Source organism: Pygocentrus nattereri, chromosome 23 (assembly GCF_015220715.1).
Source record: "Pygocentrus nattereri isolate fPygNat1 chromosome 23, fPygNat1.pri, whole genome shotgun sequence".
Taxonomy (NCBI): Eukaryota; Metazoa; Chordata; class Actinopteri; order Characiformes; family Serrasalmidae; genus Pygocentrus; species Pygocentrus nattereri.
In genome coordinates, this window is record NC_051233.1 from 20,935,319 (window position 1) to 20,958,678 (window position 23,360).

Consider the following 23,360-nt stretch of genomic DNA (forward strand, 5'->3'; position numbering starts at 1 on the left):
GTAATTTTTATTTATTTATTTTTATTGTAAAAGGTCCTGTATGGTCAGGCAAGGCACCTGGCTTTGGTTTTCCAAGTATGCATCACTATCCTGAGTGTGGTTTTTCACATAATAATTATCAGTCATTTCAGAATTATGACACTGCATAAAATATTGCTTTATCAATGGGATTTTCACCAGTGCTGATAAATCCATTGAACCTTAATTGTGACCAAACAATATATCGGTCAAGCCCAGTGTGTAATTTGCTTTCCAGCATTTTCCTTGAGTAACTTTTATTTAAGCCAAAGAAAAACACTTTAAAGGACCCATTTCGTACATTTTTCTTTCCACTTATGTAATTTCTGTGGTTTTATATGCTAAAAATATCATTTGTCTTTGCAGGATTATTTTCCAGCCTCTCTTAATGTCTTAGAATTAACCAGGCTCTTTTTCTTACTTTGCTTTTGAAACTACTATATGTAAATAAGCTCTGTTTTAATTGGCTGCCCTGTACCATGCCTCATTCAAAAAGCAGTCCAGAGTGAAACATTCTTTATAACTTCAGCATGAATGGGCAGGGCCAAACTGCTGTAAGCTGAATAGTCAGATAAATGTAAATACAGTAGTTTTCTAGAGGTCAGAAAAGTATTGAATCCAAAACAGACTGTTGAAGTTTAATAGATGGTCTGAAAGAAATCACATGGGCCCTTTAAAGGTTTTTTTTTTTTTTTTTGCTATTTTGCTATTACAAAATCTAATGTTTGTGGGATACGCATTGACTGCAAGTTATGTTGCCAAGGGGCTTCTACAAATATGTAGAAAGAACCCTAAATCTTTGGTTGTTTTCTTAACCCTTAAAATTTTTAGCTGCTTCAACAGGTGACTCTGAGGACACAGTCGTAGAACTTTAAAGTACTCTATGTTTTAAAGCATTGTACATTTATTTTTATTTCTATTAATACATCATTTCTTTTTCTCAACAGAACAGCGTGCATTCAGCTTAACAGAACAGCCACAAGAAAAGAGGTAATGTTCTAGATCCAGAGTGTCTTCTCACTTTCTGTTTGTGGTATCGAGCAGGATTATAGGATTCTCAGATGTCAGAGTGACGACACTGTTGCCTGGAGACAGAGTGCTTCCTGTTGTAGTTTCGAAGGTCATGGCTTTTTCCTTTTTTTGAAAATGGCCTTGACCTTTTCGAAAGGGACAGGAGCAGTGAGCACGTGTGAGTGAATGTGTTGATGGAAGACACCAGACCTAGTGTTTTGTTTTGAGTTGCCAGCTTATTAGGTTTATTGAACACAAATAGCTGCATACACATGCATTCAAATGTTCAAAACTCAAAACATTTTGTTATCATTCAGCTTCTCTTAGGATAAGTACTTTATTTCCGTAGGATATAATTTCAAGCTGGACTTTTTCAGTATATGGTAGCATTGCATTTGAGTACACTTGGAATAGCTGTCTACGAGCTTCTAACAATATTTTATTGGAATTGTTCCTCATGCCTGTTGCCAAAACTGGTGTAACTCAGTGAGGTTTCTGAGCCTCCTTGCTCTGATGTGTGTTTTTCAGTTCAGTACACAGATTTTCTATAGGACTCCAAACAGGGCTTTGTGATGGCCACTCCAGCACTTCTATTTTCTCAACTTTAAGCCAGAGGTAGTGAACGGCAGTTCTGGAGGACTGTAACAGATTAATGATGTTCCTGCTCAAACACACCTGTTTTATCAGCTAATTACAAGGTAGGTGAGTGTGTCAACAGCAGGATAATCACCAAACTGTGTATGACACCAGCCCTCCAGGACAACAGTTCACCACACCTGCTTTAAGCTATTTTGTGACAGCTTTGGAAACGTGCTTAGGGTCATTGTCCTGCTGGAAGACCTAGTTGTTACCTTGGTATTGCTGCAGTATTCCTAGATCAGGGATTCTTAAGCTTTTTCACAGAGTAATCCTTCTTTGGAGTTAAAAATATGTCACCACCCCCCTCATTTTATATTTGCATAAAATTGTTTATGCTCCCCTGACGGAGAAGCGGCTTAGAAAATGGATGGATGGATGGATGATGCTCCTTTTAAAGTTCAGTTTGGAAATTGCTCCTAAGAAGGTCTTGGCTGAGACATTTGAATTTTGCCATATTTCAAGGGCAAAAAAGTTCTGGAAGTATGGTAGGCCCTTAAATACAGCCATATGTGCATTCCTAATTGTTCCTAATTGGCCAGTCATATACTTCTAACCATCACTATGTCGATTTCTGCAATCTTTCAGACTGCTTAAAGAGACAGTATGGTGTATGTAAACATTTGATCCACTGGAAATTTGATATAGTGAACTCATGCAGTGATGGGCTGGAGGTTAGGGAACCAGCCCTGTGACCGGAAGGTCGCCGGTTCGATCCCCAGAGCCAACAGCACATGACTGAGGTGTCCTTGAGCAAGACACCAAACCCCCAACTGCTCCCCGGGCGCTGCGGATTGGGCTGCCCACCGCTCCGGGCAAGTGTGCTCACTGCCCCCTAGTGTGTGTGTGTTCACTAGTGTGTATGTGGTGTTTCACTTCACGGATGGGTTAAATGTGGAGGTGAAATCTCCCCATTGTGGGACGAATAAGGGTCACTTAATCTTAATCTTAATCAAGCTGGAAAAAAATGTTTCTGTTTAATTGTTTTAAAATTACCTCTAAAGCGAGCAAAGTATGTACCCTAATTGACTTGCCAAATAGAAATGCATATAAGATGAAATGAGTTAGTTTAAAAGTCTCTAGCCTAGGTGTGTGTAAATTTTTGGTCTCAACTATACATCCTCATTTTACTTATATCATCAGGCATTTTATCAGAAACACCTACGGATCGCCATGGGACCACCACTGACCAGATTTACATTTACGACATTTAGAAGACACTCTTACCCAGAACTGCTTACAGTTTCATCATTTTTACACAGGTAGGCGAAGGTAGTGTTAGGAGCTTTGCCCAAGAACTCTTATTGGTATAGTGTACTGTGCTTACCCAGGCAGGGAATTGAACCCCAGTCTACAGCGTAGAAGGCATTCATGTTACTCACTACAATGAGCTTGTATATATTGGTTATATTGGTAGGAGTGTATCGGGCTCAGGTGTGTTGCTAGGTGTTTACAGAATAACTGACATTCATTGTGCATGGAAAAACTGTGAGGCCAACCAGCATACCAGTTGAAATTCTTGCTCAGGTATGATTTTTGTCAAAACCATTATACCGGTATGCCACACAAACTCAGGTAACAGGGTATACCAGTAGTACAAACCACACTAACGTTACTCTATGTAAAAGAAAGCAAGAAAGCAGTATAGACGTTTGGTAGGTTTGTCTATATTTTGTTCGGATTTGTTTTATTTTTATGTTGGCACAATAAGCTTTTCAGATACTTCAGTTGGTAAAAATGTTTCTTAAAAAGGGAAGGGACATGTACCAGAATAATAAGCCACTGTAAACCTAAAAACAGGTTTATTTAAGTATCTGAAATGGTTTCATTTATATACCATAAGCTTTACTGGAACCATCTTATACATTTTAATTGTACTGTGATGTACACTTTTGGCCATACTACCCACTGCTACTGTAGTCTCTAACTGTACAAGGTACTAACAAGGTACGTGCGTCTAATAGAGAGGACCGTATGTGTACAGTGTTTAAAACCTCCAGTATTTCTGCCGTGCCTGATCCACTTGTACCAGCAACACTGTCATATGTAGTGCTGAGAATGGTCCACCCGCAGTGCCTGCTCAGTGGTAGGATAATCACGATAGTAGAAGTTTCATATTAATGCAAAGTTTAATATCTCAGCTCAATGCCAAACTACTTTGGCATTATACTTTGATAAAAAATGTCACTAAATGTTTACTTCATTGAACTTTTTTAATTGAAATTTTAATTTAAAACTTAATCAACATGTCTAATTATATTTGCATGTCATTAACAAATGTTTTTCTTCAAAAGCTTGTTCTTCTGTGGCACCACTTTGAATAATGCTTTTTGTCATGCCTATAAAAATACACTGTATTTTGTTGAATTGTCTTCTGAAAAAGAATAACCCTCTGTACATTGTATCTAAAATTATGTTTATTAACATTCTCAAAGTATGAATACTGATCTGGGCAGTTTATGCTTTTTTACGGTGCACTCTATAGGACTACATTGACTAATGAGACCTGACTTTAGATTATTTCAGATCAATTCAGTGTTTTCAGGTGTCTCCAGGAAGTCTTTTCATGTATGGTTGGGGTAGAGGGGGGGCTGATAAATTGGCTTAAGAGTGTAGGTACAACATAAGTATATATCTAATAAACTGGCATCTCAGTGTAAAACAGTATTTAGAGCGGACCAGGTCTGATGGCTTCCATTCAAAGTGCAACTTTGTGTGCAATTGTCTTTCTGTGGCTCTCCCTCACTGTTCACTCTCTCTTCCTTGCACAATACCTCCATCTGGTGGAAGGTTTGAATTGTGTTAGTGTGTTTGTTCTGTGTCAGAGAGTAAACTCTCAGATCTGCGTTTAAACCTCTGTAGGGAGTTAAAGTTCCGTAGACGTGCTCAGTCAGCCGACGATGAGTCCAGCGTCGAGCTGGAAGACTCCCTCCAGCACCTCACGCTCTCCGAATTCCTCAAAGAGTACGTCACATCGTTCTTAGCTTCAGTCCGTCACCAGCTTGACCCACTTGAGCTTCTAACCTTTGTTGTTTGAACCGCAACATCTAACTACAATACCCAGAATGCACCCTCTGGCATGAAGTCACTTGTGTATCTGACCTTTAATTGTCTTAAACTTACTAAGTTGTCCTAATACATGTGTAACTCTGTGTTTACAAGCAGTATGAACTAACTACACTACTGTTCAAAAGTTTGGAATCACTAGCAGTATTGGTCATTTTTGTTCATTTATTTACAGTAACAGATATGATGTACATTTAAATAGGAAGGTACTTTTTTTGTAATTCAAGTTTTGGGAACATCAAGAAGTTATTAAAGGAGAAGCAATATGCTGTTATTCTAATATACAGGGTGATTTAAAAAGATTAATCTGATTTTCAAAATGATATTTCACTTATAAATCATCACAGAACAATGCAGTAAATTGTAAATGGTTTCAATGAGCATGAAGTTCATTATATAGTTTTACAAGCGCTCAATATGAGCCTCCTCTAGGTGTACGGACATCAACGCAATAGTCAAATTCATCCCATACTCAATTGAGCATGTCGGATGTGATGGTACTCACAGCTCTTTCAGTGCGATTTCGGAGATCATCCAGTGTTGTGAAACCAACGATGAACACTCTGAGCTGTTGGAGGTTCACTGCCGATGAAAATCACATTGCACAGTTATGACAGATTCGCTTTTATTGAAGTGGAGAACACAGAACACTTTCTGCTCAGGGGTCTCCATCTCCTCACTGAAGGGAGCCATCTTCTGGTGACAGTCAGAAACTTTTTGACCCCTTCTTTCAGTTGGTATGTGATTGGTTCCTAGGTGCCTCACGGCTGTAAAAATATGGCCCTTTGACATTGGATCAATCTTTTTGAACCACCCTGTATCAGGATGTTGTGTACTATATTGTCTAGTATTCTATTACTGTAAGTAATAGTGTGTTTGTCTTCATCACTACCTTTGAAATCTGAGGAATTTTGGATGTTCATGTGATTATAATGTTCTCAGTTTTCACAGATTATTGTAGAATCATTAGGTTGATCCATCATCATTTTTTCATGTTTATTCTTATTTAAAAGCAGTTGTAAGCAAAGGTTCGTGCACCCCTGGTCAAATGGCATACTTTGTTGGTTTTCTAAGTGAAGGTAAGTTAACACATCCTGTACAGAGAACATGCTTCTGCACAGCTTAATGTACAATTACTGTTTATTTATGAATTTAACATATTGAAAATAAATAGATGAGAGATGGCCTGTGCAAAGATATATAGCTATAACTCAGTAGATAAATAGAAACCATGCACTAAACTTTGCAGAAAAAGTTCTGTTTAAGTATGTTCTCTGTGGATGTGTTAACTTATGGTCACTTAGAAATTCTCCAAATTTTTTTTTTTGACCAGGTGTGTTTCAAAGTTTGTATACTATTAGGCATCACAGTATTTATTTAATAAGATAGAACAGATAGAATTCACCAACATTTGAAAAATGCTGTGAAAACTCTTAAGTACAATGATTTTTATTCAAAGTTTTACATGCTGCACTGAATCTAATTAAACAAAGCTAATCATGCTTCTTTTTAATGAAACATGCAGTTGGTCAGAGTTTTTAATAACTGCTGATTTCCATGATATACTCAGAAAAGTATATTATGACAAAATGTATCATGATATGGTAAAATATTGTCACAGTGCCCACCCCTAAATATCACTACCAGTAGTTAATATATGTATCTACAACCAAATGAAGTTTAAGAACATTGAAAACATTGATTCCAAACTTTTGAAGAATAGTGTACATAACTTTTGACTTAGACTATTATGAAACATTCTTTGTAGTGAATGCTGAGAATGTTCCCACAGCCTAAGCAGAATGCTTTTGTTATTACACTGAAAGAGCAATGACTAATTTTTAATTGAACGCATAGCCAGGAAATGAATGCTTGATTTACCCCGAGACGCTTTCGCTGACAAAACCAAACTAACCTGTGCATTACAAACTGCTGAAGAATGTGTTCTTTAAACCACAACAACATGAGTGTTTTTGTGATTAAGATGAGCAGATGAGGAAGTGGGAAAAGGAGAATGTATGGGTTAGGGAGCTAACCTTGAGTTCTTAAAGGTACCAGCTTAACAGTGAGCTGGATCAGGTAAGTAGGTGGGAGAGAACTCAAAGGTAGGGCCGTCACTATCAAACAGATTAGCAAACAGTTTAGTAAATATTTTAACAATTAATTGAATAAATTATGATTTTGAGATTTTATAAATGGCCAAACAAATGATCATTTCAAAGATTCCAAAATATTTCAGTAATTTTAGAAGACTATATAACAATCATGGCATGGATCATTCTACTAAATTGGAAGAATGTCAGAGTTAAAAATACATGTCAGACTTTTTAGACGTTTTATGATTCTATAGCTTAATTATGTTTATTTATTAATACAAATGATTGAACATTCTATTTTGTCACCACTAAAACAATCATAACTGCTGAAACTTTACCAAATTTGTTGGTAGTGACTAATTTTAGATAATTATTTTAATAAACTTGAGTAGAACTCAAAAATGGCGGCCAGCAAAAACAGATTTGAACAGTTGTACACACATCACAATATTTTCATTAAAACATTAGTTTTTGCTAGTCAAAATTGTTAATGTTACATACTGATTTTCAGCCTTTCGGACACATTTCCTTCAAAACAATGGGGTCTAGCTGCTCACTATATGGCCATGATGGACAGGGATGCAGTCTCACTTCCTGCTCTACAATGCAGAGATGCGGCTAAAATAAGGCTCCACCTATGGACTAAAACTCTTTGTGTTTGAGTAGTGACATGAAAACATGGGACAGCATTTATTGAATAAATCTAAATCTATGAATTTCACTTTAAAAGAAAAAAAAGACATTGAAAGTTTTCCTTAGAAGTTGAAATTTAAGCATCCTATAAACAATGTTTTGTAGATATTTAGCTTATTACTATCTCAATTAGAGCGTAATAGAATATTTGTGAGTATCTTCCTTGTTTTATTTATTTATTTACTTACTATAGTTTGGACTTGGTTCATATAAATGGGGTGTAGGTGGATATCTAACTGTATAAGATCAGTAGGAGAATTTAAAATATGCAGTACCATGTAAACTGCCAAACATAAAAAAAAATCAAGTTTAATTAATTTAATTGGGATAGCAGCCCTAATTTAAACTGTGTAGAACAGTGGGTCCTTTCTACAGGCAGTTTGTCAGTCTTTGGCACTTTACACTTCTGCTGTCTGTGCCTCAATAATGGACCTTCTCTCAAGTCTTATGAAATCTTTTTATTTATTATTTTTCCCCTCTTGCCATCTTGATCTACTCTCAAGGTCAGCTGGGCCTGTTCTCTGGACATGCCACAGAGACATTTTAATTGTATCATGTATTACACCTGTCTGGCTGTCTAGAAGCATCCATACTCACTGTGTTTCTCCCCTCCTTTATTCAGATTTTTTCTTTTGATTGTCACCTGTCTATATCAACGATGGATGTTTTTATATGATATAGTTGCTGTCAGAGCAAAATCTTCTATCTCCATTTTTATCATGCTTATTATTTTTTATTTTTACATAACTTGAAAACAGCAGCTGCTGTTGATGTCTTATCATAAGTGGACCAACAGCACAAGTCTAATTGCTTGTTGTTAAATTGCCAGTATTAAAACATAGTATTTACTGTTAAAAGAAGTATATATGCATAAAATAGTGTCTCTTAATTTGCTGTAGGCCAAGAGTCATCAACTGCAGTTTTGGGGGCCCACTTACCTGCACAATTTGATGTATTTCCTATATGTATAAGGTTGAAGACTACCTTAAATTGACCAAAAACCCAGCTTAGCAGTCTAACCACAGGTCTATAAAGACCGCTTGTTCTTGTTAACTCATTTTTTGAATCATGAAGTTGTGTTTTCAGAATCGAAGAGGAAGAATGGGACCGGTATATTATCCCTTCTAAGACAGAGTCTGAGAAATACAAAGTCAGCCGCACCTTCAGTTTCATCAAGAGCCGAATGTATAGCACACGCAAGAATAAGGTAATCACACATCACCCACATCTGTTTTACAGCTGGCTGAACAATTTCAGCCCGGTCTTCCAAACCTGTCATTTCAGAACCCAAAAAGGCAATCACTAACCATAGGCCAAGCAGCTATCCCAAAAACAAACATGTAGTCCCAAGTCCTAGCTGTTGCAGCCTCTTCTAATTTTAATCATTAATCCCTGTGCACGCCTAACCAGTTCCTGAACCCAAAACTGCCAAAATTTGCCGTCACAGCAGCTTTGGTTTCTCTACCGCATTACAAATCTAAAGGGACAGATGGAAACGGTGGACAGTTATGGCCGTTGCTGTATGCGCTACTAATGCTGTCATGGCTCTTTCTTGGTTTTCAAAGGGGAAAGCAAAAGAGAGGGAAGCCAAAGAAAAACAGGGGAACGGCCACCAGTTTACAGCAGGACCTGGCCAAGGGTCTTCAGTGTGTGAGGTGTGCGACAAGCCTGCTGCTGGGAAAGAAACCCTACACTGCACTAGTAAGTGAGATTTCTCTGTATGTGTCCTTACCATTAGCCAGATTAGACACCCTGTATGATGTAGGTTTCCTTATTCGTTTAAGCATAAAATGTTAAGCTGCCTATAGAGAATAGAAAGTGATCAGTTTTGCTGGACATTGACTTACAGCTTTCATTGTTGATATTTGTTAATCAGCATCTGAGCAGTGAGTCTGCTGGAACCCTTTGTGTTTATGCTGATTTCTGTCCCTGTTTTTCTGCTTCGACTGGGTGTCAGAAACTATAAGGTGCATAGACAGCAAACTTGGTAGGTAGGTCCCAAATCCCACTACGGCCCCTCAACTGGAAAGCCTTTACTCTAGATTTTGAAACTTTTGCTTTGAGGATTTGATTGCATCTAACCATTAAGAACATTACAATTCACAGTTCCATTGTTCACATACCAGTGGTGGAGGGCTTTATAACCATCTAGCTGACATTTGGCACTGGGCATGATGACCTTGAGCTCATCTGTGTCCCATTCTATTTCTGTGGAGATTAAACAGGCTGTGTGAGTGCAAAAACACCTGGATCAGCAATGGGTGCACATTAAACTAACTGAATTCGTTCATTAGAAGAGTTGTCTGGATATTTTTGGGGCAGATAGTCTTAGGCCTGGATGATATCTTAACAATGAAATTCCCATTATGCTCACCCCTGATTAAATGAAAATAACGCAGTATATTATTGAGTAACGACATCTGTTGCTAATTTTGTGATGTTTATTTGTGTTTTCTCATGGCTGTTTTTTTTTCTTTAAATGATACGACTTGCAACTTGCATTCTAATAACTCCCCAGCCTGGACACTTTAGACTGCTAAACTTGTGCGCTCATGTTGTCTCATGTTTTACATCTTAAAAAAAAAAAACACACACACTAAGTGTTTTCAGTTGTTATAGTGGAAATGCAGCTATAGTTTCCTTTGGGGAAACTACGAAATATCATATTTTCACAGTTTGACAACTCATCTGAGCTATCGGGACCTGGAAGCTGTACAGAAAATGCATAGAAAGTTCTTCAGACAGTGTATCTGAGAACAGTCTGTAATACTCTATGGATATCCAGAGTTTTACCAGTAAAAATGAATAAAACATTACATGATCATGTACATGTTCTCTTTCCCAAACATGCTAGTTATCACCTGTGAAGCATCATGATCAGGGTACTTGGTAATCAGTACTGATATTCAGTTACTTTGCCCTGTTACCTAGGCCTACACTACAAAGTGTATCTCAACAAGCCCATGGGCTAGAGTCCAAACAGCCTTCATATTTCAATTCTATTACATTTTCTTCACAAAATTTTACACCAATTTCAGTTGAATCTTCTTCGGTCTGATTTTGGACAGTTGAAATTTGGTGTGCTGTTTCTTGGATGCATGTTTCATAGCCACAAAACATGGTACATATGTCTCATATCTCATCCACTACTTATGAAACTGCACTGACTCTTGCAAGCTGCTAGCTATTTTGTTTCCTTGAAATGAATGTGTGTTTTGTTCGTGTTTCATGTATTGATATGTGGTTTGGTTTGTTTCCATGTGATTTTAGACTGTGCTGTGATCATCCACAAAGGCTGTAAAGATTCTGCAACACAGTGTCTTAAGGTATGTCACTCTGTGTAATTGTGTACTTGAGCTCAACTCAGACTTCACAGCCTGAGTTTAATGGTTAAGCTTAAAGCAGTAACACATTTGCCCATTCTTGGACATGAGTGCAGGGGGTCTGTGTGTGTTTCACTTGTACTGTAAGTAATGTCCTTACATTGTGCACTAAGGGAAAAGGGGGAATTGGAGGAAAGGCTTCACACATCTCATTTTCCTTCACAGAAAGTTCAGGATAAATACGCTGTTTCCATGGCGAAGACCAGAGCAGCCACCCTCCCTCAGAGTGAGTCCATCCACTATACTACCCGAATGTTCCAGAGAAGGGGTTACATTGGGGTTGTATAATTTCTAATACAATCTTAATGAAATCTGCTTCCAAATGAAATGAAATGAAACTGGTTCAGTTTGCTGCTTGTTCAAGTTCATTTTTATGATGGTCCACACCAAATAAGGGAAAGCAACCTCAAATCATGCTTTTCTCTACTTCCAGCAATGCTGTGCACAGTCAAACAATGCCATGCTTTCTGCAAAAATGCCCATTTTCAAAATTCTCTTGTGACAGTTGCTAATATCATTCTTGCTAATAATTCCAGATAAGCAGTAAAATAATACAAAAGCACTGCATTTGATTTTGACCACAGAACATAGGTAGGTGGTGTCAGGCATCAGCGACCTGATAGGTTAAATTACAATTGAAGCCTCATTAAATCAGTCGTAAAGAAGCAGATTTTTTTTGACATTGTTTTGTAATGTGATGCATGTAGATGTTCTGTTTTCTTGCAGTATAACAGGAAGGATAATATATTTAAATTAAAAGTATACTATATTAATTAGATTACTATTATTATTATACTATATATAATTATATATTATACTATATTTGGGGGCAGTCGTGGGCTGGAGGTTAGGGATCTGGCCCTGTGACCGGAAGGTTGCCGGTTCGATCCCCAGGGCTGACACTCCATGACTGAGGTGTCCTTGAGCAAGACACCTAACCCCGAACTGCTCCCTGGGCGCCGTGGATAGGGCTGCCCACCGCTCCGGGCAAGTGTGCTCACTGCCCCCTAGTGTGTGTGTTCACTAGTGTGTATGTGGTGTTTCACTTCATGGATGGGTTAAATGGGTTAAAAATCTTATACATATATGATACACATTTGCAAGGGCCAGTACAAGTAAACTTCTTGAGTTTTGACACTCATAGCCCAAGCCGAAGGCCTAACTGTAATACTCACAGTCCGCCATTAATAAATACCAGTGCAACCTGTGGTCAGGAGATGGAACTGGGAATTGTTATCTGTGAAATGGAACAGAGACATGTTTTCCATTTCAGTCTTACCCTCTGATTCACCCTATATTTATATTTCCTCCTCTTTCTCTCTTTCTCTCTTTCTCTCTCTCTCTCTCTCACTCTCTTTCTTTCGTTCTCACTCACACAGACTTCACAGTGCGAGAAACTGCCTCATCTTCACCAATGGCCACTTCAGCCTCCCTCCCAGTGCCCCCATGGGACAGGAAAGACATGACCCCTCTGCCCTGCCCGCTCTCCAGGAGTGTTCCTTTAGTCCCGGAGAGGTTAGAAAACCTCAGACTCTAATCTCAAATTATTGATATAAATTTGGCCTCTGGGTCATTCTGCGATTACAGGGGTAGTACAGTGGCACAACTTTGAAGCCATAAAAAGGAGCTGAAAGTAAGAGTTAACCATAGAAAATTCACGTATGTGTATTGTTTGTTCTGTTCCTTAATTAACAAAAAAAATATATATATATATTTTAAGCCATTTTGTACACGAAAAACAGCAATGACTTCACATATGCTGAAGTATTATTTATATTTATCTGTCTCTCTCTCTTTCTCTCTCTTTATCTCTAATATATATATAATTTATTGCTTTTTTTTCTCCCCAGTTTAGACACTACTTAGGACTCCCCCGATCAGACAGTGCCCCCTGCGCTAGGCAGGAGAAAGCTAGCATAGGCTTTTCCCTGAGACCTGTGAAGCAAGCAACCACAATTTGAACCGCTAACCCAGTGTCATTGAATAGGTGAACTGCCCCTTCTGTAACGTCAGCTTACAAATGCCTGTGCTAACTAGCATTACACTGACATTTCTGATGAATTTGACAGCTTCATGTGTTGCAAAAAGACTGTGTCAGTGGTATTAGTCATGGTGCAGGATTTTGAAAATAAACCACATGACTGCAATATAGTTTTCTACATGCAATGTACAGCCAGTGGCCTTACACTTGAATCAACTTACACACCCTGTTTGCTACTGCAGTTGCAGAATGACCTTTCTTTAACCTGGTGCTATTTTTTTGCTGACCTGTTATAATTTAGGCATGTGGTTTGAACAGTGCTGAGTGGTGGAGCATACACGTCCATTTCTTGTTAATTACATTAGCCTCTTAGCTGTAATGCAAAACTAAAGAATCAAACTTTGAACACCAGACACTTGCTGACCGACTACATTTATGTATGGGGCATTTCTGTTCAGGCTTGCTGAGAGTCCAGAGGGAGACAATGACTCCTCCTCATGGAGGACTCCTCTCCAGTCAGAAGAGCTGCAGACAGTGGAATCCTCCACGTCCACAGAGTCCTCACTCGTGGAAGGTAAAGACAGTGGCACTCTTTCTGCTGACAGTGAATGTAGAGCATTGATTAAGTATCTTCTCCGTTTGTCCCTTCATTCTTTGCACAGACACAGTGGACGCTCCTTTACAGAATGAGTTGGAGGCAGATGCTCAGGATTTGGAGGCAGAGTCTTGGAGTCTGGCAATGGAGCCTCAGTTCTGTCAGAGGCAGGACAAACACACTATCAAGAGACAGGATGTAATCTACGGTAAGTAGACTTGTGCAGCCCAGCCTGCTTACATGACACTGAATTTATTATTACATTAAATGAGGAAGCAGAGCCGCTAAAATGCAGCTGTTTTTGTTAAGTATTCACACAAAGTGCACAGACCAACTTAGTACAAACCTCTATAACAAGACATGTTTCTGCATCTATCCATGTTAGCCAAAAGAAATCAAATGCTGTGATCTAATAGGTAAAAATGCTGTGCTTTAAAACTTTTCACACGACAGGTCAGCAAAAAAATAAAAATAACAACAAACAGAACACGGATGAGTGTGTTTTCATCAGTTGGTCTGAGGCAAATGCATGGAAAACGCCACAGATCTTATGAAAATATTTCTGACTGGTGCTGTAGCACCTTTAGGAACCAGAAGTGAGTAACGTTTGTTTACCATAAGCAGCTTCTGTCCTTGATTGGAAGCTACTAATTATCAACAGCTAGGAAACAAGATAGCTGTTCAGCTAATGTGGCCACTCCAGGCTTGTACTTTAATAGTTGCATATCATAAATAAAAAATACAAATAAATTGCTCATTGTAGCTACTGCAAGGAGTATCTTATTGTAGCCGTGTAATTGTAGTAACTGACTTCAAACCATCATTACAATAGAACGAGTGGATGTTTCTCAAACAAAAGCAAATGAATCATCAGATGAGGAGGACAAGCTAAAAACTGATTAGCTTGATAACTGGTAGCTCCAAGGCTATCTACAAACCCTAGTTCAGTTTGACTTCCTTTGTGTGTAAAGTGGGTTAAGTGTAAAAGTGTGTCTATGGTGTTGAATGTTGTGTCTATGGTGTTCTCCTTTAGAGCTCATGCAGACCGAGTTGCACCACCTGCAGACGCTGACTGTCATGGCGGAGGTGTTTAGGCGGGGCATGCGGGATGAAGTAGGGCTGGATGCAGACACCATTGGTCGGATTTTTCCCTGCTTGGATGAACTTCTCCTCCTGCACAGAGACTTCCTGTCCGCTATGAGGGAGCGACGCTATGGCTCTGCTCAGCCTGACAGTGACAGGAACTACCTCATCCACCGTGTGGGTGACATCCTCCTGCAACAGGTGAGCAATTTGCACCAAAAACAACACACAGTTCCCTACACCATGTTTCATTTGAATTACCAACTGTCCATGCTAGGACTTTACGTTACAGTGTTGGTGAATGATTATCATACTGTAAGTGTGAGATATCCCCTTCAACTAGCCAATCATCAAAGGTTTTATTGTGTATCACATCTTGATCAGTCATAACTGTTTTGTATGTATGTTCTGTTTGGATGAATAATGCCGCTTGCATTGAACGCAAACAATAAATCACTGTAGACCCGTTTTAACCACATCGGTTCCAGGGTTTATTAAGGTAGTTTAATACACTGTAAGGTTTATTGCATAACGCAACAATAACAGTATGGTATTTTGTCCATATTGTTCAGCTGTAACTACATGTTTTAAACTATTACCATCTAAATTCCCTCTCTAAATGCATCCTTTCTATTGTTAGAATAAAAATGAGGTCCAGAGTTTATCTGAATACATTTTTGTTTCTAAAATATTGCATGTCAAGAAATCAGTGGATATGTTATTGTTGACCCTGTTAAGCATAAGAAAACAACAATTTATCAGAGTTAAGTAAAACATAGAAGCTTTTCAACTCCGCTGGTCTGAAGACTTAAATGATGCACATACTTTTTATCATGTAACTTTTTATGCTGGTACATTATTTTTTATTGATAAATGTGTTTATAGGTTTGTTTTTTGCTTTTTTTACAGTGACCATATGTGCTAAAATATGGAAAGTTTGAGTGTGACAAAGGTGTGATGTTAATACAGTGGACTTGGGCTGGAATTGGAATTGACAGTCCATTAAGGCATGTAAAAATGCCTCCATTCCTAAAATATATTTAAAAACCTAAAACCCACTGTTAACAGTGAACTTTCAGTTAATCTTGAAAAACACTTTATAGCAGATTTCAGTCTGTACTAGAATACTGTGGACATGAGTAATTAGTTGCAGTTTGTGGACATTATGGTCATCTGTGTATCCACTTGGGTGCTTGCACTGCACAAAGAAGGTATGTCTTGGTGTTGTCATTATTTTGAATGGTGTGTGTGTGTGTGTGCAGTTCTCTCAGGAGAATGCTGAGACCATGAAGCAAGTGTACGGGGAGTTCTGCAGCCACCACACTGATGCCGTCAGCTTCTTCAAAGAGCTCCAGCAGCAGAATAAGAGATTTCAGCTCTTTATTAAAGTAAGAGATTTATTAAAGCCGTCTGTCAGAGCCAAAGATTGTTTTTAATATCAACTCAGCAGAAGTCCTTCATGCTGTCCAGGTCTACAGAACAGCTTGTGAAATGGTTGTTATAATATGATGTTATGATGTTATAGCTGAGCATGTGTAGATGACCACTACAGTTATTATAGTTTCCATCTGTTCATGTGGCAATATATGTGTGTGAAAAAATATTAAAAATAGGAACTGTCCCTGTTGTCTTCATAGCAACAGAGCAGCAACTCACTGGTGAAGAGGCGGGAAATCCCAGAGTGCATTTTGTTAGTGACGCAGCGAATCACAAAATACCCTGTGCTTATAGAGAGGATACTACAGTACAGTGAAGGTGGGTCTGTCTACACCAAGATTTTTACACACTCTCTCTGACACACAAGTTATCAGAACACTCTTTAACACACAAGTGGTCTCTAAATGAACTAAATGATGTAAAGTGTGTTCTCTTTGGCTTCATCAAAATTACATGACAGAAGATCACATTTTTTTAAAGCATCAGTGGAGTAAAGTGATTTAATACTCAAATTGTACTTGAACTTTTTATCTGAACCTGCATTGCCTGAGCACATTTAGTCTGACTTCACAAAATATCCCAACAAAAATCTGTCTAAACTAAAGTGTAGCCCAACAAAATTCTGTCTGAACCTGACTGTAGCCTGATTAAATTCAATATGAACTCAACTGTAGCCCAACAAAATTCTGTCTGAACCTCACTGTAGTCTGATCAAATTCTGTCTAAACTCGAATGTAGCCCAACGAAATTCTATCTGAACCAGACACTAGTCTCATGAAATTCTGTCTGAACTCAACTATACCTTGATGTAATTCACTCTGTACTTGTCTGTAGCTGGATGAAATACTCTGGACTGTAGCCCAACATAACTCTGACCCCGACCCCCACAAACTGAACAAAATGGAATAGAGAGTTGCCATGTAACAACAACAGCCTTCAAGAATTGTCCAGCTTTAAACTAACCTGCAAGATCCTTGAAAATAATAAACATGAAAGTCAAAGAGCAATTTGCATTCATATTTCTCTCACTCTCAGAGGGCACAGAGGAGCACGCTGACCTGTCTGCTGCTCTGGCTCATATCCGTGATTTGATCTCGGCGGTGGATTTGCGAGTGAGCCAGCAGGAGCAGAGCCAGTGGTTGAGTGAAGTTCTGAGCCGCATGGAGAACAAAAGTTCAGCTAAGCTGAAGGACGGCCACACCTTCCGTAAGCAGGACATGGCCAGCGGCAGAGCACTCCTGCATCACGGCCCACTTCTCTGGAAGACTGCCACAGGGAGACTGAAAGGTGAAAGAAACGGACGTAGAGAGAAGGAGAGCACTTTACTTCAGGAGAATTCCACTGATATTCAGAGTTTCATCTAGGCGTGCTGCAGTCATATTATCCAACAAATAATTGGCATATAAATAATTGTAATTAACAGTTAATTGGCCTTTCAGAAATAAACATTGCTCAGTGTTGCCCTCTAATGGTGATATAGCACCAGTGTCTAGTCAAGTTCAATTCATGTCATACATCATTATCTATTGGAGTAATTTACTAAAAAGCAAAGATCTTGCACTGCAGCAAGCTCAAAACAGCAGTGCAGCAAAACCTCTAGCACTTTCTGTTTTTGGCCAAAAGAGGAATGATTAATACTACTACTACTAGTACTACTACTACTAATAATAATAATAATAATAATAAAGTCAAATTTGCCCAGAACACAACCTGAGCTCTTCACAGTACTGTAAAACCAAATGTAATATATTTGCAATAATGTAATTATGTATATCATTATCAGTAAAAGTTGTATTGCATTGTCAGTTATAATGTTGTATCACATCATTGAGCAAGTTGTTACATTACATTGGGTTTTATTGCATTAGTGGGCCCTAGATGGAAGAGAATGTTTCAATCTACATAGACTCTACTTAACACCTCCATCTAAATCCATCAGAATGCAGGCTTTCATCTTCCTGCAGTTTTCATGTTCTCAGTCTGTGTTTTTACCACTGTCACATAATCTGCTACAAGAATCTAATCTTTTTGGCTATTTTGACCGACCTGAGGTTTTTTTAAGTATCACTGAAGGTTGTCAGATGTCTCAACACTATTATTACATGTTTGTTCCTTGTCTTTATGCTCACTCGTAGATGTGCTGGCACTTCTGCTGACTGATCTGCTGGTATTCCTCCAGGAGAAGGACCAGAAGTACTTCTTTGCTGCTGTTGTATGTCTTCATTGTTTCGCTTAATATAAGAACTACTGAAGAAACCTTCTCTTTAGAAAGACATAATCCATAAGCGTTAGAGTTGGAGTCGTTTTTATGAACCATGAACTTTTTTCTGTCTTTTGTGTTCAATTACTGAGCTGCTCAGATTTGCTCAGTCTAAGCTGCTCAATCTGAGTGAGATCAGTGCTTGTTGGCAAGTGGAGATTCATGGCTTAATTTTGTTTAAAGCTCCTTCTAAGCACTTTGACTCTAATCGTTCTCAAGCCCTCTCTTTCTTGCAGGACCAGAAGCCCCCAGTGATTTCCCTGCAGAAGCTGATAGTGAGGGAAGTGGCTAATGAGGAGAGAGGAATGTTCCTCATCAGTGCCTCCTCAGTTGGCCCTGAGATGTACGAGGTGCACACGGCCTCGAAAGACGAACGCAACGCCTGGATGAGGCTCATCCGAGAGGCTGTGGTAATGTGGGTAGCAACTTTGGACAAATTTACATGCACGTAAAGGTATTTCTGTTAGGGGTAATTCAGTGATTAAAATAATTAGTCACGATTAATCACATTAGTTTGTGTAGTAAATTGCAATGAATCATTTTTGTTTCATTTGCAGTAATTTGACCCTATTGATTGTTCTATTAAAAAGTGCATTTTGTTGTAGCTATAACAGTAAACAAAATAAGCTTCATCAGAATGTATTTATTACATGCAATTTTATTAATTCAGCTTGAACCTGAATGTAAAAAGGAAATGCATTTTTTTACAGTCACTGAAGTTGTAGGTATTGTGCTGGTAAGTGTAAGGTTTAAACTCCAAAGCATAATTATATTTAGAGGAATGATTACCAAGTACCAAGGCAGTCTAAATTACACTGAAAATATTAGCTTGTTTTAGATATTAAACTGATAAAGGACATATCTCGTAATTATTTGGAGTAACAAGGTTGCAAATATAAACATAAACTATGTCTCAAAGTAATATTCCAATGTTTAAGCAAGAAAGTAAATCAGAAACACCTCCAAGTACTAGGCAGTTATATTATACCAGAAAATGCCCATATCCAGTAAAACTGCTGTAAGAATCATTGCTTTCTTTTACAGCCTAAAGTCTGCTTTGTTTGTAGGTAAAAGACAGGTACATACTGTATGAAATGAGTGCAATATTTGTGAGCATTCTTTCTTTATTAGTTAGCCAGGATGTTTACACAGAATAATTACACACTGCTGTGGAATTTGTACAACATACCCAGTTAATGCATAGAACCTGTTGAGCATTTTAGTGTAAATCATTAAGACTGCCTAGGATCTCTCCATCATGTTACCCAAAATAGTCATCTAGTATTTTGGAGTTTGTGCCTCACACTAACCTGATTAATACCATAACCTCAAGGAGTATAAAAGGAAGTCTTACTCATAAAATCACATTAATTCAGGGAGAACATGAAAATAAGGTGAACACAGATTCCAGTTTCAATTTCGAAATTTAGTGAGAGCATCAGAGCCTGCATGTTCCCACTCCTCGGCAGTTGTGGCATCACGCTCTTGTAGCACAACCTGACATCTTGTTTAGAAGAGACCTGGAGCTTTCCACTTTGCTGTTGTTTTTGGTAGTTTGCTGTTCATTGATTTATCCATAGTTCTCCCACAAGAACTATCCAAAGTATTTTACTAAAGGCATCCTCAAGAGCTAACATTACTTATGTTAATGATATAGCAGAAACTACAGTGTGTTTGCTTGTAAATGATACTGCTTCAGTGATAAATTAATGGCATAGCAGTAACTGAAATGACCTTTAACAACGAGCCACCAATGGACTTTAAAAGCCCTGTCTAAATAAATTGGTTCTAGCCACAGAGTCATAGCAGCAGTGCGCAGCCAGATGGGCTACAATGTGGAACTATGGATAGTTTGAACGATCACACTAGGAAAATGTGTGAATGGTCTCCAGATTTCCTTACAAGAAATGAGAGGGTAAAAAAGTTTGATCCATAGAACACCAGCTTCTGGCACTGGCATAGATCACCCCCCCCCCCCCCCCTCCCTCCAGTTCAAATACCAATGTTTTGACCACTGAACAGATACAGTTATGCTGCCTTTTCTTTATCAGTTGCCATGAAAAGGAAGATGATACTGCATGTGAATCAGAAGAAGAGAGAAAAGTGGCAGAAGCAAAGATCCAGAGAATTCACAAACTACAAGGTGAACTGCTCCACATCTCATTTACTGGCAGATGACTGTATGTTTTTTGCTGGAATGATTTTTGATGAGACGTTCCATTTGACAATAATTGTACCATGTACAAAAATCAACAAATAAATACTTGTTTTTGAGTGTAAAAATGTAATTGGGCAGAATCACTGTTCACATCAATTAAATTCTCACTTTTTTGGAACTTTTAAGGGCCTTTGCATTTATTTTGCTGTTGAAATTCATTAAGCATGTCACAATTACTTGCTTAAAAATTGATTCATCTCAATTACTTTGCTTAATGACCAAGTTGCAAGTTCAACAGTATATCTTCAGGTCATTATAACGGTGTATTTATCTCCACAAGAGAGTGCTATAAGCACTGAGATTTTGACATTTTTGTATCACTGAAAGAGAGGAAACCCACCACTGCCAGGATTTTATAAATGCACATACAATAGTAGTAATATATTGCATGTATATGAAGTGAAAGGTTTTGTTTAACTAGATGTAAGCTGCATAACTTGTAAGTCAGCTAACTAACAGACAACTCTCTTACTTACTTACTTAGTTACTATTACTACTCTAGTAATATTCAGAGTTAGGCTTTACTGTGAACCTACAACATACTAAATAAAGAACATTCTTCTTAATGATCTGTTACAAGCTTCAAATGTCCATGTTTAAGGGGGGCTAGTTTCAGTGGTGTTAAATGACATGAGGGGATGTGAATGCTTGCTCAATAAATTGTCAAAATAATCACTAGATTACTTGTTTATACAAATATTTAATTGTGATAGTGCTATAGTCTTTTCACAGCCAGATCCAATAATATTTTTTCTTATATAATAAGCTTTCAAGTTGCAAATTTGCGTGCATGTATATTTACCATGCGCTGGTCTCCATCTGTTTGACAGAGTGTCTGTGTGGTCAGGATCAGCTGATCTGCTCCAATCTGGAGGAGAAGCTGCAGATCTACGCAGAGCTCTCAGCTATGGCGGGCCACAGAAACGTGGGGCTGGAGCCCAGGCTGCTGGTACGGCCCGGAACTGATGAGCTTCCGCATGCTGCTGTTCTGCTCAGCGCTGCACTCAAAGAGGGTGAGACACACACATTTATGCTGTAGTGCAGTGTGGTCAGGGTTGGGTCCTGAGGGTCACAGCTCTATAGGGTTTACTGTTTCCTTGCTCTAAAGCCAGAGGTACACATGCACAGGTAGAACCTTGAGAGGGTTTGAGCCCCTGACCACAGATGGTACAAGTGCCTTCTTTGTTGGTGTGTGTATAATAATGGGTTGACTTTGGTTCTGTGAGATTCATCACTCTTGGGCACCCTATCTGGGGCAGTACCGACCGAGAAAGAGGCAGTTGCGTCTTAAACGATCCTTATAACTCTTGTTGGAATGGGTGGGGCTAAACTGTTATAGGGTACATATAGGGTAGGTATGTTAGTGATGTACATGGGAACTCTGCTAACTGCTCGAGTTGCCAGTATTGCAATAGGGAAACCACTATTCAGGGAATTTATAATGCTTCATCACTGGAAAATAGAGAAAGTATAGAGGCCAACAGTTCATGAAACACCTATTTTTATTTCATTTAACAGGACTATGGGTTTTCTGAGTAAGTATATACTTACTTAGTACAAGACATGGATGCCTGAGTGTGAGTGTTAAGTTGTGACTTTGAAGGCGCCTGGCTCTGGCATGGCTTTTTTGATAACACGGCTAGTTGATGTTTGCAGAAGCAGTGAAAATAAATTGGCTCAACAAAGTAACATGTTGCTATATCGTCCACTGTGGAGAAAAGACCTCAGTGAAATATGTTTTTTAGTAAATGCTATGACTGTCTGTAAAGCACTTGGAGTTTTTACCATCTTCTTGTGATGAAACATAACAAGTACCCGAATAGTGATTTCAGTATTGGAGTGCTGATATCTCAAATGATTAGCAGAGTACTTGAGTACCCATGCACATCTGTAGTCTGAGAAACAGTTTCTAATTTATTGAATCCTGATGTAGTTTAAGGCCATTTCGTATGTGGCTCCATTTAAAATGGCCATACAGCGTGTGTCCAATACATAAAATATACCTGGATGACCTACTTCTCAAGGCCAAATATTTCACCATGCAAACAGAACTGTGTTCTCAGCACTACACTCAGTATGAGTACTATGCTGTTTGCTACTGTGTGAAGTAGTATGCAGTATACAGTATGTTCAGTATTCTATTTTCAACACAGCATATCACCGCTGTCTGAAAAAATACAAATCTCTACATTTAAGCACAGAGGCTGCCCCTTTACATTGTGTGAAAATTTCATGATGAATAGACCCACAGAGATGCTCCAAAATTGCTTAGGTTTTTAGACAGCAATGATATGAGACGTTTGTTTTTTTTTCTCTCTGTAATCTATTAGTAGTAGTAGTTTAGTAGTTAATTAGAAGCAGTTTAGTAGTAATAGAAGTTCAAGTCATAAAATGTCTTATTTTGTACTGTTAGAAGTGTTAAATATAGGGAAGTCGGATCCTGCCATATTTTAATGGATCAGATATTTACTAAAATAAGCTTGATCCATTTTCAATCCTGTTTCTTTTTTGTGCTCTGTGTACTCCGCTGTCATAAAATTGTCGCAGAGGTGCCATAAACGAGCATTATTCACAGTCTACAGCAGTGAGAAACATTTTCAGAACATAACAGATGCCTGCCTGCAATCTGGAACTGCTTTAAAGTGGAAAATGAGTGCCTGTGTTTATGCTGTCTTTTAGAACATATAATAGCAACAAAAAAAAACAGTATTCTAGTCATTTGTCACAGGTGTGTCGTGCTCGGATCCAGCCTCGCAAGACAGGTCTCCAATTCCCAGAGTCCTTTGGAGTCTCACGTGACTTCATACTCCCCACCCCACTCCTGGCGGAGATCTAATTCTCCTGATTATTAAAGACTTCCACCTGCATTAAATTAGATGGGAC

The 23,360-nt window shown here is 38.5% G+C and overlaps 1 protein-coding gene across 6 annotated transcripts in view; it reads left to right on the forward strand.

Moving 5' to 3' along the window:
* arhgef28a (Rho guanine nucleotide exchange factor (GEF) 28a) overlaps positions 1–23,360 on the forward strand; it is a 123,971-nt gene that overhangs the window by 74,688 nt on the left and 25,923 nt on the right. For 4 of the 6 annotated variants that reach the window (XM_017698641.2, XM_017698650.2, XM_017698659.2 and 1 more), the window contains 17 exons: positions 966–1,008; positions 4,528–4,629; positions 8,607–8,727; positions 9,086–9,221; positions 10,791–10,846; positions 11,069–11,129; positions 12,283–12,418; positions 13,343–13,458; positions 13,547–13,687; positions 14,513–14,763; positions 15,825–15,950; positions 16,200–16,317; positions 17,035–17,286; positions 18,135–18,211; positions 18,496–18,674; positions 20,311–20,402; positions 21,308–21,490. In XM_017698641.2, coding sequence (XP_017554130.1) covers positions 966–1,008; positions 4,528–4,629; positions 8,607–8,727; positions 9,086–9,221; positions 10,791–10,846; positions 11,069–11,129; positions 12,283–12,418; positions 13,343–13,458; positions 13,547–13,687; positions 14,513–14,763; positions 15,825–15,950; positions 16,200–16,317; positions 17,035–17,286; positions 18,135–18,211; positions 18,496–18,674; positions 20,311–20,402; positions 21,308–21,490 — 2,190 coding nt within the window. The remainder of the gene's footprint in view (positions 1–965; positions 1,009–4,527; positions 4,630–8,606; positions 8,728–9,085; positions 9,222–10,790; positions 10,847–11,068; positions 11,130–12,282; positions 12,419–13,342; positions 13,459–13,546; positions 13,688–14,512; positions 14,764–15,824; positions 15,951–16,199; positions 16,318–17,034; positions 17,287–18,134; positions 18,212–18,495; positions 18,675–20,310; positions 20,403–21,307; positions 21,491–23,360) is intronic. The other 2 variants (XM_017698668.2, XM_017698678.2) reach the window with 1 other exon arrangement.